Genomic DNA, 15,381 nt, shown 5'->3' with positions numbered 1-15,381 from the left:
GCCAGACACACCTTATGAGCTGTTGCAAACCTGGCGGGATAAAGAGAGAGACATGTTATGAAAAATCCCTCCAAATGTGAATGTGTCTCTCTGTTCACCAGGAAGGCTCTTTAAGTCATCCCATGGTATCAATGACAGGGCAATACGCAATACCAACTGCTTCACCTACCAAGATGGTACATGCATAACAACACGTTTCACAGATCCATCAATAAACAACAGCAATAAAAATGATCAGCCACAGGCCACATCACATCCAAAGCATTTCTGAGTTACGCGTAGTTATATTCACAACCCATGTTTCCTGGTCACAGGTCTGTTTAGTGTTTTGATGTGATCACACACATTAGCTGTGTCTACATGTGCACGCTACTTCGAAGTAGCGGCACTAACTTCGAAATAGTGCCCGTTGCGGCTACACGCATCAGGCGCTATTTCGAAGTTAACTTCGACGTTAGGCGGCGAGACGTCGAAGTCGCTAACCTCATGAGGGCTGCGTCTACACGTGCACGCTACTTCGAAGTAGCGGCAGTAACTTCGAAATAGCGCCCGTCACGTCTACACGTGTTGGGCGCTATTTCGAAGTTGAAATCGATGTTAGGCGGCGAGACGTCGAAGTCGCTAACCCCATGAGCGGATGGGAATAGCGCCCTACTTCGACGTTCAACATCGAAGTAGGGACGTGTAGACGATCCGCGTCCCGCAACATCGAAATAGCGGGGTCCTCCATGGCGGCCATCAGCTGGGGGGTTGAGAGATACTCTCTCTCCAGCCCTTGCGGGGCTCTGTGGTCACCGTGGGCAGCAGCCCTTAGCCCAGGGCTTCTGGCTGCTGCTGCTGCAGCTGGGGGTCCGTGCTGCATATACAGGGTCTGCAACTAGTTGTTGGCTCTGTGTATCTTGCACTGTTTAATGAAAGTGTGTCTGGGAGGGGCCCTTTAAGGGAGCGACTTGCTGTTGAGTCCGCCCCGTGACCCTGTCTGCAGCTGTGCCTGGCTCCCTTATTTCGATGTGTGCTACTTTGGCGTGTAGACGTTCCCTCGCTGCGCCTATTTCGATGTTGGGCTGAGCAATGTCGAAGTTGAACATCGACGTTGCTGGCCCTGGAGGACGTGTAGACGTTATTCATCGAAATAGCCTATTTCGATGTCGCAACAGCGAAATAAGCTATTTCGAAGTTGGGTGCACGTGTAGACGTAGCCGAGGGGATCGGAATAGCGCCCTACTTCGATGTTCAACGTCGAAGTAGGGACCGTGAAGACGATCCGCGTCCCGCAACGTCGAAATTGCCGGGTCCTCCATGGCGGCCATCAGCTGGGGGGTTGAGAGATGCTCTCTCTCCAGCCCCTGCGGGGCTCTATGGTCACTGTGGGCAGCAGCCCTTAGCCCAGGGCTTCTGGCTGCTGCTGCGGCAGCTGGGGATCCATGCTGCAGGCACAGGGTCTGCAACCAGTTGTTGGCTCTGTGTATCTTGTGTTGTTTAGTGCAACTGTGTCTGGGAGGGGCCCTTTAAGGGAGCGGCTTGCTGTTGAGTCCGCCTGTGACCCTGTCTGCAGCTCTGCCTGGCACCCTTATTTCGATGTGTGCTACTTTGGCATGTAGACGTACCCTCGCAGCGCCTATTTCGATGTGGTGCCGCGCAACGTCGAAGTTGAACATCGACGTTGCCAGGCCTGGAGGACGTGTAGACGTTATTCATCGAAATAGCCTATTTTGATGTTGCTACATCGAAATAAGCTATTTCGATGTTGGCTTCACATGTAGACGTAGCCATTGTGAACAGGGAGTACGTAAGAATGAGATGGAACTGCATATCAGGCAGTGACATTCTGAGTCTGTGATGGGAGCACACGTCTGCTACCAGCAATGTCATGGTAAATAATTGAAAGACATGCTAATAAGCTTGTGATAAAAGAGATAATGGCCTATGGGAGAAGACCATTGTGATATGACTATGGTGATAGGAAAATGGTTGGGAACACCTGCTGACTATGCACAATACCATCAGTGTAACATGATGAACATGTATCCTGGGTTCTGTGGTCTAGGAGACAGGCAGCAGTTTTATGTCTACAAGAGATAGAGAGGAATGGAGGTAAGATGATAGCTAATTCTTTGGATTGTTTTGCAAGGGATGGCATAAGTTTGTGGATGCCCAACTTGTTCTGTGCGATCACCCTCTGGTGAGGAAGAATGAAGAGTTTGTGAATTCCTAATGGTGTTGTCAATATAGAGCCATCTCCTAAGTGTATTTCCGCTGTTCCTTGCAGGTTCCTAGGCCTGTAATTGTGACATATTGGGCCTAATCTTGGGAAATTACCTGACCAATTTTAAGAGGGAGAATAGGGGAAAGAAAATCTGCCACACACTGAGAACACCACCCAAATCCTGGGAGTACAGCCCCAATAGTCATACTGGAGCAATGGGGCAATAATGTATAACAATGAGATGGCTCTCAGCTGAGCCCATTGCAATGGGTCAGAAACTCTTCTTAAACCAAAGGAGCGATGACCCCAACATTTGCTACACAGCTTCCTCTCACCCAAATGGAACCCATGGGCCGGGCTTGGCCATGCCTGGGCAGGGGGAAGTGCCTGGAATCCCAGGGTTTCCCAGAGTGTGGGAAGGGAGGGGCACCGAGAAGAGGGGCGATACATGTTAGATTCAGCACAGGGGCAGCGAGCGCAGGGACCAGCCTTTCTGCAGAGTGAGCACTGGAGACAGAGCCCCACTCTGCTCCCCATGGGGGGAGCCCCCCAAGTTCTTCCTGAGCTCAACACAGGAGCCCTTCCCCCTGCCTTGCCCTCAGAGCTCCCCCTCCACCTGCCAGCTGCTAGGGCTCAGCACCACAGCCCAGCCCCAGCCCCAAAAGACCCCCAGTCTGAAGCTGAGACTGGCCCATGCACCCTGAAATTGGATCAGACCACTCATAGCTGGAGTCAGGCCCCCCCAGCTCGCCCCAGGACTGGGCTGTTGCTCCCATGACACACCCTTACCACCAGAGCTGTGGCTGCCCCCTCCCCCAGAGCTAAGGAAGTGGCCCCCTGGCTCACATTGGGGCTGGTCCCACCACTATGGCTCATCCACAGCTATCCCAGACTTGGGCTGGGGCAAGACCCCCAAACTGAAGCTGTGGCAACCCCTCTGCCCCGTGCTGGGGCTAGGACTGGCCTTCATGACACCCCCGTCTACTACCCCTTAGGCATTTATTATGGCAAAAGTCTTTTCTCTTTCATTTTCGAGCAATACCATCATCTACATAAATCATATTCATTTTCCAAACAAGGAGGAAAAGAAAACTTTACTTGACTTTGACCCAACAGTCAGGGAAGTGGGGTTTAGGAGTGAGGACTCCTGGGGTCTCTTCCCAGCTTGGGCAGAGGAGTTAGGTATAATGGTTAGAGCAGGTGGGTCTGGGAGTCAGAGTTCCTGGGTCCTCATCATGGCTCTGAGACAAGAGTGGGACCCACAGTCTGATCATCTGGGACCTGAAGTCCTGAGCCCTGGCCACTGCCTTGGACAGATATTTACACATTTTAGACGAAATGTGTCACTCGCTTTTCCAGGCAGGGACCCTGTGATTATTTTCACCTAGAAAACACACATGAAGGCGATGTCAGGGTTTCCCCTGAAACAGTCGAAATGGTGAAGTCTGTTTTGGTGCAGGCTGAGGCACTGTTGTTCTTCCCCGGAGGAATATGGCAAGAAATTTCCATCAGAGACTTGGTCCCAGGAGCTCACGAATGGAATAAGAACCCCTCTGTTTCCTTCAGCACAGACAGCACTAGCAGTCTGGACATGGGGCAGCACTTCTGAAGCAGCGCAAGCTATAAATGAGTGAGTGAAGCCCCCAGCCGTTCTCCCACTGGAGTCCATTGGCATTGTGCTGGGGCCTGAAACTGGCACAAAATGATGTGACTAGTTCCTTTGTTTGAGCTATGCAGACATGGGGAGGGAACCTCAGTGTGTCTGAGAATATAGCGGGGGGGTGTGTCTGTGTGTTCACATCTATCTATCCATCTATCCATCTATCTATCTGTCTATCTCTGTTCAATTCAATCAGACCCACCTGGCAGTCTCTGTCTCAGTTTAACAATTGACCTGCTGTTCTCTGAACGTACTGCACTGATTTAGCTCGTTGAACACTCGCAGGTCAGATCGCGATCGTGGCTCAGATATCGTTCTGCTATTGAAGAGGAGGTGACGCTCTGACCGCATCATTCCATTGTGCCCCCCCAGTGAGACGTGAGCCCCAGACGTGCTCGTCACCCGTCCGTGACGCTGTTGTCCTTGTTCCATGTGGGGCGGTGCTGGTGTTTATGGCTTCTCTCTTCTCTCTTCTCCGCTCTCCTCTGGCCCCCAACCCCCCCACCTCATCCAGTCACTCTGAGGGGAAATGTTGTGTTTTGAGGTGGGTCCTGTGTGTGGATCTGTCCCCTGTCAGTCACGTGGGCTCAGTCTGGTCTCTCCTAGTCAGACAGGGGATTGTTAGGAACCCACCATGGCAAAGGCTCCACAGCTGGGTGCAGATGTTCAGTGCAGGTCTCCTTTAGGAAAATTTACCTCACCCCTCTCCCCACGTAGCATCAGCCCCCTTCCTTGTGCGTCTGCTCTCCTGTGCCTCAGCGGGGTGTTGGGAGGCCTTGCAGAGCTGTGACAATATCGCTCAGCTGCCGCTGACACGGATTTTTACTTTATTGCAAGCATTGGAAATGCGTGTCCCTGCTTAGCTGTCTGCCGTTTCCTGGTGTGATTGAATGGACACTTTTCCATTTGACTGTTTCGAATCTGATCTCACCCAAATTTTATCGCCTTCCACCCTCTCCAGTTTACCAGGACATGGTGAGTATCTATGAATACACCCTCCCCAAGGGAACTCTCTGTCCTATTCGTGTGCTTCTCCGCACCTGTCCGCTTTCCCTCAGCCCTTCGCTTAAAAACTGCTCCACAACCTTTTTAATGTTAAGTGCCAGCAATCTGGTTGCATTTGGGTTTAGGAGGTGCCCATCCCAGCTCTATAGGCTCCCACTTCCCCAAAAGATTTCCCAGGTCCTAATGAATCTAACCACCCCACCCCCACACACACGCCATCATCTCATCCAGGCAGTGAGACCCTGCCTGTCTAACTCGCCCTGCATGTAAAACTGGAAGCATTTCACAGAACATGATAATTTGGGTCCAGGATTTCAGTGTCTTTCTTGGCAGCCTAAATTCGGCCACCAGGGCCCCTCCCTAGGTCACTGCTATCTACATGTAGCACAACGATTAACTTCTGCTCCAGCATAACACAAAAATCTTTTTAGATTTCTTGAGAGATTTGCAACCCCCAGGAAGGTGTCCTCAATGCGAGAGAACACCACAGCATCATCTGTAAGGAGAGTCCCACCTATGGGATCGTTTCCCTCTGGTCCAGTTGGATGTTTTCCTTCCTGGAGACTTTCACCCTCCTTAGCAGAACACTGGGGCTGCCTGTATAGGGGTGGGGCCATTATACAATATCCCAGCAAGTCTCATCCATGTGCCTCTCTGCTTCCCTGAGCACCTCCAGTTCAGCCACCCTGGCCTCCAAAGTCTGTATTTGGTCTCTGAGGGCCAGGAGCTCCTGGCCCCGAATGCACACGCACACCACTTGTCCACGGGGCAGGTAAACAGACATACTCCAGTGGGTGCAATCAATGGGATAGCCCCCACTCTGCTGTCCGGCTTCTGCCTGCGTTCCCTTTTTACTCTTAGCGCGAATTAGCTTCTTGACAGGGCTTTTTAAATCAGGTGGTTTGGGGAATAGTTTAGTTTAAAGGAAGCTGAATGTTTCTATCTCACTTCAAAATCCTCCTGAAACCTCTTTGCCAAAATCCCTCTCAGCTGCTCCTGTTCGTTAGCTCCTCTGCTTGTTTGGGAGTGGGTTTCTCAGAGCCTGGCCTTCCTCAATGGCCATGCTCCCAGATGATGCCTTGACAGGTTTGAAAAGGTTGAGGTATCAAAGCCTGGTTAAGAAGCTCTCAGCCTTGCCTTGCAGGCTGTTAACTTCAGCACGCGGTCCTTCAAACAAGCAAGCTCAGCAGCTGGACCTCTGGACAAACAAGCTTAGCACATGGGATCTTTCAGGCGAGCGATAAGTACAGCCCCCAAACACAAACACTCCAGACAACCAGTTCCATGGAGGGTTCCATAATCACTGCCTCACCTGGAGAAGTCCCTCGCCAAACTTCCTGTTAGCTGCTCCTGTTTGCTAGGGCATCTCAGTGTCATTCCCAGCTTACTGCTGAGTAAGTCACCGCTAATGCATGAGCAGCATTGACAGTCCCATACTGGAGGTGCTGAGGATATGCAAAATCTGACATTCATTACTGCTCCTTTTTATTTCAACTCTGTCACTTCACTGGCACACCAGGTATTATGAAGTTCCTTCTCAACAAATAACCTTGAAATAAAACGTCTGTGCAAACCATCTCTGATATTCTAGGCTCTTCTTTCTTGCAAAATGTTTATAGGAAAGTGATGGGAGAAAGACACACAACTGGTGTGAATAAGGATAGAATCTTTTATTCCCATGAGACAGTTAAAATTTACACCAGCTAAGGAACCAGCACTAGGTCTTAATTTAATTTAATTTAATTTAATTTAATACTGAGACAAACCAATGCCTTGAGGATGCTGCTATGAGGTAGGAAGGATTCGAATCATTCACTAATATTTTGGGAAGGATAATAACGCAATGTATCCAGAAGACCAAGATTTCCTGTTGTTTTCACCATTCATCATGACACTCATTCTTCAACGGCTTCAGACATGCTGGGCTCCGAAGCACCAGTTTGCTCTCATTAGTTGTCCTCACTGATGTGAGTTGTAATTACCATGGGAATACTTGCATTACAGAACCATCTTTGTGATTAAGGCAGGAGTGAGATGAGAATTTACTCAATTTCAGAAACCTTATTTGGTGATGAGGCTGTGGAGTAAGAAAGAAAGAAAGAAAGAGGGAAAATCCCTTCCTGAAATTCTCTTGAGAGAGCAAAGAACTGTGCATTCAAAGAGGATATTGGAGACTGGCCTGTACTCTTTCCTGGGATAAGTGGATGTAGCTCCTTTAGAGCTAATTTATCAGCTCCTCCTCTGCTTTAAATGAACTGTCCTTCTGCTGAGGTGCAAGTGGCCATTTCTCCAGCTGATCTGCACTGACATAGCTTGATTAACATCAAAACAGAAACACCAGTTTGTGTGTGATGATGATTGGCCCCAGTTACTCACTCACGTACAGAACTGTGGGAGGTTGAGTCCAGAAGCTTTGCAATGCACTGGAAATCAGTACGAACTGTCAGATTAACAGCCACACGTTTGGTATTTACCAAACTCAGCTTTAGAGTGTCTTCCTTTGTCACCCCTACAGGTGACCCGTTCTGCAAGAACCCCTGATGAGAACCAGACCATCTCCGACGTCCTTATCTTGGTCGGGTTTTCGTATCTTAACAAGCTGCAAATCCTTCTCTTTCTGCTGCTTTTGGTCATCTATTTGGCCACCCTGATGTGGAACCTGCTAGTTATCCTGCTGATAAAGCTGAACCCCTCCCTCCACACTCCCATGTATTTCTTCCTGGTGAACCTGTCTTTCTTGGATATCTGCTTCACTACAAGTATGGTCCCTCAGCTGCTGGTTCACCTCCTGGTCGAAGAAAAAACCATCTCCATTGTGGGTTGTGCAGCCCAGATGTGCGTCATCACCACCATGGGCATGACAGAATGCTGCCTCCTCGCAGTCATGGCCTACGACCGCTATGTGGCCATACGTCACCCCCTGCACTACGCAACCATCATGAGCAGCCGGGTGAGTGCTCTGCTTGCAGGTGCTTCGTGGTTCATCAGCATCTCGGTAGAAATCGCTCAGACCACATGGACCTTCAGCCTGCCCTTCTGTGGCTCCAACCGCATCCACCACTTCTTCTGCAACTTCCCACCAGTTTTGGAGATGGCATGTGCCGACACATCAAAGAATGTGGTTGTAGGCCTCACAGTGACAGTTGTGTTCATTCTGGGCCCTTTCCTGTTAATAGTCCTGTCCTACGTCCACATTGTCTCCACCATCCTCAAGCTGCCATCCGCAGAGGGAAGGAGTAAAGTCTTCTCCACCTGCTCCTCCCACCTCATGGTGGTGACTTTGCTCTATGGAACGGCCATTATCACCTTCCTGATGCCCAAGTCCAGTGCCAGCCTGGAGAGCTATCAAGTGATTTCTCTGTTGAACACAATTGTTGCACCGATGCTGAACCCCATAATATACACTCTGAGGAACAAAGAGGTGAAGGGAGCCTTGAGAAGAGCAGTGGAGAAAAGCCTCTTTCATACCGCCTGAGAAATTAGAGAAAGAAAAGTCGAGTGAGGCCAAATTGGAGGATTAAAGGAACGTCATAAACATTTTGCTGAATTTTCCACAATGTGTCTCCCTTTTTAAACTGACATTTGTGATTTGAAAACCCTGTTCTCAGCCTATCAGAAAAATGTGAAAATGTTGTTTCAGAATAAAAATATGAAATATCTCATTCTTCATGAACATTTGATTGAACTTTTGGACTGGATTTCAACTACACTGAAAAATCAAATGAGAATATTCAAGTCACGCTGTGTCTTTACTTAACATCCCAAAATTTAAAGTGTGAAAACAAAACAAAAACAAAGCTCAGAATGAGAAATATTGAAGGTAAATATTCTCCTCGGTTTGTTGAAACTTAACAATTCCAACCCGTCCTACAGCAAAGCCCATTTAGGTTTCTCCTGCTCCTGCGCTCCCACTCACATGTAGCGTCTGCTTAGAGATAGTGCAGTTTTGTTTTCTTTTGTTTTATTTCCTCTTGAACTCATTCCTCTGGCCTGATTAGAAACAACTTCCCTCAGCACTTACCAACAGCTTCCTATGGAAAGCGCTGCTCGACCTTTCCGGGCCTGACCTGAGCAGGTCACGCGACATCTCTGGGAAATGGAGCTTCACTTCCATGGCATTTGCACAGTGGCAGAGGCCAAGGCCAGCACACCACAGCGCAGAGCACAGACTCACTGAGTACAAAGTCCTGAGGGATCATTTTGATCATCCCTTCTGAGTAAGAGCACACCAGAAAATGTCCCCTGCTGATTGCTGTGTCTGAGGAGCACTGTACATATTTATATCATATCTGCCAAATAACAGGTGTGTTCAACATTCATAGAACTATGAGACTTGCCTCCAATGTACATCAATGTGGCACCACGTACCTGTGTATAAGGAACATATTTGTGTAATTATATAATAAAACATGTAAATATTCCTGGAATGAGAAATAGTTTGCTTGTCTGCCAGCATCACTGTTCACGTGTCATAAATATCAGGTTTAAGTCTTCTATCCCGACCTTTCAATAACCGAATACCCTTGCTCCTGACGCATGCATATAATGTCTGTCTGTCTGTGTTTGAGTCCATCTGTCTATGTCTCTGTGAGCCCATTTGTACAAGAATCCTCCAAAGCAGTAAGAGCTCGGACCACCATACGGCATATGCAGCTTCCACTCACCCTAACTTAAACCAGGGTCAAGGTTTGGTTGTGCCAGGAAAACGGGAAGTGCCTGAAAGCTGAAGAGTTTCCAGGACATGGGAAGGGGCACTGAGAGGAGGGACAACAAACCTCAGACTCACCACTGGGGGCAGCAACTGGAGTGATGGGATCAGGGGAGAGCTCAGGGCAGAGGGTTCAGTGTGTGTGGGAGGGGGGTCCAGCCAGAGGATGGGGGTGCAGAGCAGCGGAGGTTAGGCTGGGGGGGTGGGGGGTCTCGGGGGTTACCAGGGATGTTCACGGCATCGAAGGTTGAGCCAGTCCATGGAGGGGGTTCAGGGCTCTGCCAACCACCTCTGGTGTCTCCTCCGGTGGTGTCCATGCCACGGTTCTAGCTGCTGGCGTCTCTGGGGAGGGGGGCTGGGCTGGGCTGGCTTCGGCAGCCCCAGCCTTAGCTCCTGGTTGTGAGGACCCTTGTCACAGGTCACAGGGCGGCCGTGCTCCTTGGTGCATGTGGGGGTCGGCCACGACACTGGGCCCAGGCCCAGGGTGAGTCAAGGGTGGAGGGATGACCTCAGCCTCAGTTTCTGGGGGGCTGGTCCGAGCCCCTGTTCAGGGGTGGGGGGACTGTGGGGCCTGGAACTGGGCAGCTAGGCTGGGCACAGCCCTGGTGTGAGCCAGGGGGCCAGGCCTCAGCTCTGTGGGGAGAGAGGGGGCCGTGGGCTCTTGGGCTGGTGTTTGGTTGTGGGTCAGACCTTGAGCTGAGCTGTGGGCATAGACCAGGGTGTCCCGATCTAGGGGTCAGTCTGCAGACTCGCTGGGTCAGTGCTGAGTCTGACGTGTGTTGTCCCTCTTCTAGGTGCCCCTCCCTTCCATAGTGTGGGGAATCCTGGGATTTTGCCTACTGGCCCATGTCCAGGCATGTCTAAGCCCTGACCCTACTTTCAGTCAGGGTGAGAGAAGCTGCACAGCTCGTACAGTTTAAGAGGAGTTCTTGAACAGACGTAGCACAGTCAGACAGACGCACTCTCTAAATATACATGTAGAAAAGGAGATCGGATTTATGTGCTCACGACAGGCAGCAGACAGAACAAAGTAGGTAACTGAGCAATATCAACAAACGCACCAACTCAGCTCTACGACCTAAAGAAAATAATAGCCTGTAAAATCTCCCCCTATTCTTGGGTCTAATTGTCTCATTCACAGGCTTGATGCACACCCAGCCTGGGCCAGTTCCTTCCACCTCTTTGGCCTGAGTTCTTCCCAACAGCTATGCTAGGTGGGGCTGCCAGGGAAAGCAGCTGACCAGGGTTTCCTCACTCTGCAATTGGGTGTGCACGAGGCGGGAGCTCTTTGTGTCAGGGTTTGGCCCCTCCCAGATTCTCCTGGGAAATGACAGAAATCAAGATGGGTTCCAGCGTCAGGTGACAGGTCACATGGCTCGGCAGCCATTCTGCTTGGGCTGACCCAGCCCTCCCCAGGAAGGTTCAGCTCTTTCACAGCTCGTTGTCTCTTCCCACTGGGCCTCCAGCACTTTGGCCTCCGTCATTGTTGTCCCTTAAGGGTCCGGAGTGGGTGTGACCCACAGCACCACATTGGACATTGCAGATACAGACCTCAATAGTCCTGATGGCAGCTACAAAAGTGACACATTGGTACCCAGGGGATAATTGTATTCAGCCAGTCACAGCTGGCCCATTGACACCTCACCTGACCCACCCTGCCTACAGCGGACCTCAGCTGTGTCATGTCCCCATCACTGGCACATTTTCATTCACCACACGGAATATCCCGTCACACCCACCACCTCTCTGACTGCAGCACATGGCTCCCGAGACCCACCAGCTCCCAGCGTTTGTCTGAATACTCTGGGAGCTCACCTTGATTCTGGTCTTGCTGCAAACTGACTGGAACCAAAGGGACCCATCGCTCCGACGGCTCTGGGCTTTGAGTCTGCTCCTCCAGAAGGGAAATAGGAGCCATGGAGAGGGCAGTGGGGTCTGGGAGTGAGGACTCCTGGGGTCTGGTCTCATCTCTGGCAGAAGAATGGGGTGTAATGGTTAGAGCAGGTGGGACTGGAAGTCGGAGCTCCTGGGTTCTCATCATGGCCCTGAGACAAGAGAGGGGCCCACAGTCTGAGCATCTGGGGGTCAGGAGCCCTGAGTGTTGTTCTGGCCTCGGCTACTGACTCTGTGTGTTGTGTTGTATCGCACAGATCGTTCCTCCTTCTCGTCAGAAACGGTGTCGCACAATTCACCCCAGCCAGTAAATCCCAGGGTGATCTTCATTGGGAAACGCACACGGAGATGAAGATCGAATCCCCATAGAATGATGGGCCTGATGACTTGTGTTTGTCTGAGGCTCTGTTACTCTTCCTGCGAGATTCATTACAGGAACTTTCCACTGGGGAATTGGCCCTAGAACCCAGTGAATATAACATAAAAACACCAGTTTTCCTCAAAGGTGCAGTGTGCGGCCAGGAGATGCAACTGCACAGGCTGCACAAGGTCATTGAATCCACAAGCCGCGAAGTCACCAGTGTCCATCGGCGTTTTCTCCCACTCTGGAACTGGAGCAAACACAAGTCACTGGTATTTTCCTTGGAATTTTCTGTCCGTGCACAGAGAACCTCAGTGTGTGTCTGAGCACAAGAGTTGTGTTACTGTGTTCACATCTATCTTTGTGTTCAAATCCACCTGGCGGTCTGCCTTCTCCTGTACCATTTGAGCTCCTGCTCTCTGGATCTGTCCATCAGCATTTAGTGAATCTAACACTCATTGGTGAGGATAAAAGGTTAACTTCATCCCCAAGGTGCTATTTGCACGAGGTGAAGTTCTGGCCCAGGACTCCTGTTGTGCCCACCAGAGTGACGGGTGAGCACCAGACATCCCCAGATTCCAGCCAATAGTTTTGTTGTGTTGGTGGTGATGATTGTTTTCTCCTGTCTCTCGTCTTTACTCCCCTTTGTTCCCCAGACCTCATCAGCGTCCAGTGAATCAAAATGTATTTCTCAAGGTGTGTGTTGTGCTTGGATCTGAATATTGTCGGCCGGGTGGGCTCTGCCTGATCTCTTCCCATAAGAGTAAATGATTGACAATATCACTCCACTGCCAGTGACAAAAAAACCCTGTACGGACCTTATTGCTAGTGGTGAGTGAATTGCTGCATTTAGTTGAAGCTGTTCCCAATGTCAGCCCAGCTACGTATCAAAATGCCGTCAGCACCAACGAGTCCAACTCTATTGATGTTTTCCAGACGCGGCTGGAAGTTGTTCAGTTTCCCACTTCATTTCACACGAGGTCTTCCACACTGGAATTACATCTGTTGCTCTTTCCACTTTTCCTACCAATTCCCTGTGAAAGTAAATATTGGTACACGGGAGTTTGCCGCGTGATCGAAATTCCCTTTCCCAGCCAGTTCTGCATTTGCTGCCGTCAGCATGCTGATGGAAACCCTGACAAATGTCCATTAGGTTCCCTGAAGTAGCTCTTAACAGAGAGAGAGAATTCCCACTGCCTCTCCAGGGGTCTGTATTTGGAGCATATCATTGGTTTTCCTTTTAGGGTTTTCTCGGCAGGGCACTTAGCACAGTGCTCCACCTGACACTCCTTAGGTTTTTGGTTTTAGATTTCTCTCTGTGATTCTGTGGGTGGGTGGGGGTGTGCGCGCACGCTAGCCCCCATAACGGGTGCAAAGGGGTGGTGGGGTAAGCAGTTTCCTCTGTGTGTGCGTTTTTGTGTGTAGAGAGTATGCAATTTCCTGGAAAAAGGTGCTTTGGTCGTGACAGAGTTTGAGATATCAGGAGACCTTAACTTCCATTTCTGGAAGTTCACTGAATGCGCAACCTCAGACTCTTCTCTCGGTCTCTCCCAATTTCCCATGTTGTAGCCCAGTGTGATTTCATGTGTTGCTTTTCAGAGCCCCATGGTGAAGGTGCTAATGGTCTGCAAAGTGTGAGGTGTGTTAATTCTCATTTGTATTTCAACTCTGTCACTTCGAATCTTATGAAGTGCCTTGTCAAGGAGCTGTGAAGTCAAACATTCATGGAAAATGTCTTCTACATTGGAGACTCTTCCTTTTTGCAGATTTCTGTCCAGCCAGGCGGTAGAACAAGGACCTGCATATCGTGCTACTCAGCACAGCTCTACTTCTGCTCACTGAGCTGTTAAGATTTACTCCAGATAAAGAAATGGCCCAGTGTCCTTTTGTGTATATTGAGAGGAACTAATGTGTTCTGGAAGCTTCTTCAGTAAAGGCAGAAATTATTTATATTCTTTAATGCTAAGGAAGAGTGTTGCAGTACAAAAAGCAAAAACATCCAGTTGTTCTCAACATTCATGGTGCTTCTCGTTTGTCAAAGGGCTTCAGGCATATTGGGCTCAGGAGTTTACTTGTGTGAGCAACCCTCACTCATGGAAGTTGTGAGGACAGAACTGTTCTGGTGACTGAGAAATAAGTAAGATCACTTTTTTTTTTTACTCCTTGAGAAATTCTGTTTGTGGGAAATGGCTTTAGCTTGAGATTCCCAAAGAAAGAAAGAAAGAAAGAAGGAAAAGTCTTTTCTGTCATCCCTACAGATGACCTGTTCTGTGAGAATCCCTGATAGGAATGAGACAATCTCCGATGTGTTCATCCTGGTGGGGTTTTCATATCTGAACAAGCTGCAAATCCTTCTCTTTCTGGTGCTTCTGATCATCTACTTGGCCACCCTGTTGGGGAACCTGCTGGTTATCCTGCTTATAAAAATATCTCCCTCCCTCCACACACCCATGTATTTCTTCCTGGTGAATCTGTCATTCTTGGAAATCTGCTTCACTGTGAGTATGGTCCCTCAGCTGCTGATTCATCTCCTGGTGGAGGAAAAGACCATTTCCATTGCAGGCTGTGCAGCCCAGATGTACGTCATCACCATCATGGACCTTACGGAATGCTGCCTCCTCGCAGCCATGGCCTACGACCGCTATGTGGCCATATGTCACGCCCTGCACTACACAACCGTCATGCGTGGTCTGGTATGTGCACAGCTTGTGTGTGCTTCATCGGCATCTCAGTGGAAGTAGCTCAGACCACGTGGATCTTTAGCCTGCCCTTCTGTGGCTCCAACCGCATCCACCACTTCTTCTGTGACATCCCACCAATGTTGAAGATGGCATGCGCCGACACCTCCAAAAATGAGATTATGGTATATACTGTGTCAGTTGTGTTCATCCTGGGCCCTTTCTTGTTGATCCTCCTGTCCTACATCTGCATTTTCTCCACCATCCTCAAGCTGCCGTCAGCGGAGGAAAGGCAAAAAGCCTTCTCCACATGCTCTTCCCACCTCACTGTGGTGACTGTGTTCTATGGAACGACCCTCATCACCTACCTGCTGCCCAAGTCCAGCTCCAGCCTGGAGAGTGATCAAATGATTTCCCTGCTGAACACAATTGTCTGCCCAGTGCGGAACCCCATAATATACACTCTGAGGAACAAAGAGGTGAAGGGAGCCTTCCGGAGAGCTGTAGAGAAGAGCATCTTTGCACACAGCTAGTGAACTACTAGATTTTCTGCCATTGTGTAACAGTATTGCACCAAATGCCCCTGGAAATGGCACATATTTGTATATTTAGCTCATCAAATACATTTCTATACTACTAGAATGAGAAACAGCACTCTTTGCTTGTCTGCCAACTTCTCTGCCCTCACAGGATAAACACCAAATGTAAATCTTCTATTCCTCACTCAGCCTGTAATTAACTAAACGCCTTTGTTCCTAAATACCCGTATATATTATGTGCGTGTCTGTGTGTCGATCAGTGACTCCGTATGTCGACGTCTCTGTGAGTCCATTTGTACAAGAACTCCTCATAAACCTTAAGAGCTAGGAC

At 49.6% G+C, this 15,381-nt stretch overlaps 1 protein-coding gene and 1 pseudogene across 1 annotated transcript; both read left to right on the top strand.

Annotated features, from left to right (window-relative positions):
* The first annotated feature begins 2,088 nt into the window (after positions 1–2,088).
* LOC142004932 (olfactory receptor 10A4-like) lies at positions 2,089–8,346 on the top strand. The gene is made up of 2 exons (XM_074982611.1): positions 2,089–2,094; positions 7,387–8,346. The coding sequence occupies exons 1-2, from the start codon at positions 2,089–2,091 to the stop codon at positions 8,344–8,346; spliced, it is 966 nt and encodes a 321-aa protein (XP_074838712.1).
* Positions 8,347–14,091: 5,745 nt separating this feature from the next.
* LOC142004931 (olfactory receptor 10A4-like) lies at positions 14,092–15,044 on the top strand (annotated as a pseudogene).
* Positions 15,045–15,381: the final 337 nt, after the last annotated feature.

This window comes from Carettochelys insculpta, chromosome 32 (assembly GCF_033958435.1).
Source record: "Carettochelys insculpta isolate YL-2023 chromosome 32, ASM3395843v1, whole genome shotgun sequence".
Taxonomy (NCBI): domain Eukaryota; kingdom Metazoa; phylum Chordata; order Testudines; family Carettochelyidae; genus Carettochelys; species Carettochelys insculpta.
This window is presented reverse-complemented; position numbering and strand designations above follow the sequence as displayed.